Consider the following 4,786-nt stretch of genomic DNA (forward strand, 5'->3'; position numbering starts at 1 on the left):
TCTATCTATCTATCTATCTATCTATCTATCTATCTATCTATCTATCTATCTATCTATCTATCTATCTATCTATCTATCTATCTATCATGATCAAAGCTTTGGGGACATTGTAGATCATCTGCTCCCATTTCCTCGTTGTCCAGATAAGGAATCTGAAGCCCAGGAAGGTTTCAAAGATGCCCAGCTCACACAGGTTGCAAGCAGCAAGGCAATCATTTCATCATGTGTCCCCACCCCATTCTGTATTTGTGTCATAGATTCTTGGAGCCCTAGGGTTGGCCTTTACATTTACTTCTATTAAATGTCATCCTCTTGCCTGGCCCCAACGTCCTGGCCTATCGAGGTCTTTTTGGATCCTGACTCTATTGTCCTTCATGTTAGCTGGCCCTCCTTGCACCGGCAGACTCAATAAACCGGCGCTTTTTATCCAAGTCACTGGGAAAACTGAGGACCAGTACAAGGCTGAAGACAGATCCCCAGCCTCAGAGCCTTTGTTCTCTCCCCTGGTCACCCCTTTTTGGACTGACCCAACCCATCAGGGCCTGCTCCTTCCTCACCTTGGCGGAAGCTGGAGTCGATGGAACGCCGCTCGCCTAGGAAGCCGTTGGACACTGGCCGACAGCTCAGGTCGATGAGCTGGTGGAGACGGAGCTTTCGACAGTAGATGGAGGCGGCTTCGGGCTCTAGGGCTATGAGGAGCTGCTCAGGATCCTCGGGGGACACCAAGCCAGCCTGGAAGAAGCATTAAGATCGATTGGGCCCCACTTAACCTACAGAAGCCAGAGGGGGCAATCAGGGTGCCAGGGCAAAACAGAGAGAGCTAAGGAGGGAAGCTGCATTGTGCTTAGAGACCCTGTTAGTTAATAATGACCCAGCAGCCACAGCTATTTAATACCTAGCAGTTACAGCACACTCTAAGGTTGGCAAAATGCTGTGTTTATGTTTGATCTCTGTTCTATCCCAGCCAAAGGATGAAGCAGAAGAACCACAGAGAAAATTAGACAGGAAAACAACCATCACAGGCCAGTCATTAACTCCAAGAGCCTCCTCATCCGTGCCCCCAGGGCAGGGCTTGGGCAAGGTGACATTCAAGGCCTGGGTCATCTCTGCTTTCTTTAAGGTGTTTTTATTGGTGTCTTTTGCTGGTATATTACCCTTATTTTTGATTCTACCCTTGCCCCCTCCCCTAGGCAGAGGCTATCCCTTGTAACAAAAATACACAGGGTCCGACAATACTCCATGCCCAGATGTTCTCCCCCAAGGGAAGTACAGGGCCCCTTTTCCAATGGGCACCCTCTCCCTATATCTAGCATCTGCCTTCCCACACTGCCCTGCTCTGGAGATGTTTGATAATCCACAGAGGAGAAAGAATCTTAAAATGTCAGAGCTGGTAAGGCACCTTTGAGATGCTCTGGTCCAACTTCCCAGGTTCAAACCCAGCCTCAGACACTTACTAGCTGTGTGGCCCTAGGCAAGTCACTTTACCCTGTTTGTCTCAGTTTCTTCATCAACAAAATGAGCTGGAGAAGGAGATGGCAAACCAGTATCTTTGCCAAGAAAGCCCCAAATGGAGTCATAAGAGCCAGACAGGCCTGAAAAATGACTGAGGCCAACTCTTCACTTTACAGAGGAAACTGGGCACTGGAGAGGGAAAAAGACTGGCCAAGGTCATCCCGACAGTGATCGGAAGAGCTAAGATTTAGATCTAGGTCTCCCAACTCCCAGGGCTGGAGTCTTGCATCAGGCTGAGCAAGATCACACAGCTAATTAAAAGCCGGTGTTGGAAGGTTTCTGGGTTGGGGCTGAGAGGTTGTTTTGTCTTCTCCATCATGATAAGGTCATATGGAAGGCTTCCTGAGGGCAGGGGCCTATGGCCTTCATTAGGCCAGGGCTGTCCTCCTGGATGACTAGCTGCCATTTGGCCCCCCTTCCCCTTCCTTCCCAGCAGTGACTTATTCTCTTGATCTCTTGGCTCTGAGGGGAAAGCTTTTGCCTTCTCCTTGACCAGGCCTCCAAATCACTGCCTGATAATATACTCCATTCCCTACCATCACACTGCCCCCACCCCCTACCCCTCAGCTTTCCAGCTCCCTTTACATCTTTCCCCATTATAATAGAAGCTTTTTGAGGGGAGGGACTGTCCTCAGTGCTAAGCCTGACACATACTGCTGTCTGTCTACATCTATCTATCATAAATCTATTTATCTATCATCTGTCATATCTATGGTCTATCATTCCATCATCTGTCTATCTCTGTTTTTTAAATACAGAGGCTGTCTCCACTCCCACACCCCGATCAGTACAGGGGCTCCCTGAGGGCAGGGGCTATGTCTCCTTCTCAGAACAGGGAGGCTGATAGCACAGACTGCCTCTTTCTTCCAAATGAAAAGTCTCCAAAGAACTCTATCTCTGCCAACAAACTGGGAGCCTTCTAGGGGCAAGGTCAGAGGCAGAGGGATGGCCGCAAAGGCCTCCTCTGGTCCTTCCAGCAGGAGGATCTCTGACTTTCTTTGGAATTCACAGCTTGTAATGTTTCTGGGAAAGTTCCACGCTCTGAGGGATCCCCTGGATGCCTTTTGGGCGGTGGAGAGTATGGGGGTGGAGGGCGGCTCACTCTGATTAGATCTGTAGCAGAGACTTTCCTCCTGCGGTCCCGGCCTTTTCCGAGCTGAGGCTTCCTTGGAACAATGTGGGAGGAAAAGCCACCAAGGGGCTGAGTCTGCGAGTGTCGGGCTGGGAGGAGGGGGGTGTTTGTTCTGGCCGGGCTACAGGCAATGTTCTCATCCCTTGGATGGGCCCGAGGCAGAGGCTCTGGGGGAGGACTGAGCTGGAGGCCCTGGGGCTGAGCCTCTTCTCCCGCAGAAGCCTTAACCCTTTCTGGCTCCCAGAACTTTCCTGTTACTGCACCATCAGATGTGGCCCTGCTCCTGCCCTTTAGGGCCTTTTACTTCAGACAGGTGCCTGGGGCGGGGCAGTCACAGCAATGCTGGCCTCACAGGGCTGGACTGGTGTCCTGAGCCCACATTCCATCCCTCACTCCCCACTCTGCTACAGGCCATTTCCCTGGCCTAGAACGCTGTCCTTCCCCACCTCCACCTCTGGGAATCCCTAGCTCCTTCCACATCTCAGCTTACACACCAGGAGGCCTGCTTGGACCCTCCTCCCCCTTAAAACTGCTTAATTTATTACTCTATATACTTCTTGTTGATCTTGGGACATCTCATCTCTCACCAGTATGATGTAAGTTTCTTGAGGGCAAGGACTGTCTTTGTATCACCATTGCCTAGCTCGGTGCTCAGCATACAGTACGTGCTTAATAAATGCCTGTTGATTGACTGCAGTAAAAAGCATCCTGGCTCCAGAACTGAGACTTGGGTTGCAATCTCACTCAAAATGCTCACTACCTGTGTATCATTGGGTAAGGCACTTAAACTTATTTGAGCCTCAGTTTCTCCATTTGAAAAATGAAAATGTTGCATGTGATGGTCTCTGGGGCCCCTCCCAGCTGAAAAGCGAAAGGACCCATTCTCCAGGGGCTTCTCCAGACCCTCCCTGGCCTTGCTTCTCTCCTTAGCCTGGGTCCCCACTGGGGCCCTAGTGTTATTCCACTCTGATGAAGGGGGATGGCCTGAGGTTTGGCCTCCCTTGGGCCAGCCCCCCAAGGAGTCTGGGCTGTAGGCCATGAAGCCACTGGCTGTCTCTCTGTCCTGTGTCTGCCCCTCCCTTCCCAGCATCTCCTTGAGATTTCCCTTCCTTTATTCTTTGTAGGCTCCCTGTGTTGGGAGCTGTTTGCATGACCAGACTGTGAATCCCTGGAGGGCAGGGCTTGTTTGCCTTTCTTGAGTCCCCAGTGCTCAGTGCAGGGCCCAGCACCATCCCAGGTGCTCAATAAATGCCTGTGGACTAGGAATGACCCGCTGACTGCTGCTCTCCCCGAGGAGTCTGTGGATTTTGATTTGGCTCCTCAGCCTGCACCCTCCTGATCATAATGGGACAATGTTAACACTGTTCTGGCCCCGGGGCTCTGGGTTCTAGTCTTGATGCTCTAACTTACCCTGGATTACCCTGGGAAAATCATTTTTCTTCTTGTCTTCAGTTTCCACTTTTGTCAAGTGAAGGTTCTAGAGTTTCTAGACTAGACTCTAAGGTTTCTTCCAGCCCTAAGTCCTAGTCATTCATTCAGTCAACAATAAACATTTATCATTGAGGATACACTAAGTAAGAAGCAAGAAGCAGTCACTGCTTTTAAGGAGTTTACAGTCTAATTCATCCATCCATTCATGTTTTTATTTGGTAAGCATTTATTAAGTGTTGACTGTGTACAAAGGGTGTTTTGGTCTAGCACTCTCCATTTTTATTGCTTTTCTCTGGACCTTCTTTACCCCCATTAGGTGTCCTCTATGAAAGTATTGATCACACTGTGGCAAGATTCTCACATCATACTAAAGACAGGAAGGGAGAACAAGAGACAAAGGAGCTCTCCACCTGTTGGGGGAAGGTAAAACTGGGAAATGCTGGAAGCTTGTTTCTGTAGACCTGCACTTGTCCTTTGCCTTCCCTCAAAGGTGACCACTCCAAATACCTCTTCCCTCTGGACCTTGGTCTTTGCTGACCATCACCCTCTCAACCAACCATCACCCTCTTGGCCGGTCATCACAATCTCAGTTGGCCATCACCCTCTTGGCCAGCCATCACCATCTCTGATGGCCATTACCATCTCAGCTGTCCATCACCCTCATCATCTCTTATGGCCATTACTTTCTTGGCCAGCCATCACCATCTTGGC

General features: G+C 50.1%; 1 protein-coding gene across 1 annotated transcript in view; it reads right to left on the reverse strand.

Moving 5' to 3' along the window:
• HSPA12B (heat shock protein family A (Hsp70) member 12B) overlaps positions 1 to 4,786 on the reverse strand; it is a 40,979-nt gene that overhangs the window by 12,669 nt on the left and 23,524 nt on the right. The window contains exon 8 of the mRNA XM_069066127.1: positions 558 to 732. Coding sequence (XP_068922228.1) covers positions 558 to 732 — 175 coding nt within the window. The remainder of the gene's footprint in view (positions 1 to 557; positions 733 to 4,786) is intronic.

The sequence above is a fragment of the Petaurus breviceps genome, unplaced genomic scaffold (genome assembly GCF_028583685.1).
Source record: "Petaurus breviceps papuanus isolate PSGF00001 unplaced genomic scaffold, PetGlider_PUasm1.0 139, whole genome shotgun sequence".
In the NCBI taxonomy this organism is placed as follows: domain Eukaryota; kingdom Metazoa; phylum Chordata; class Mammalia; order Diprotodontia; family Petauridae; genus Petaurus; species Petaurus breviceps.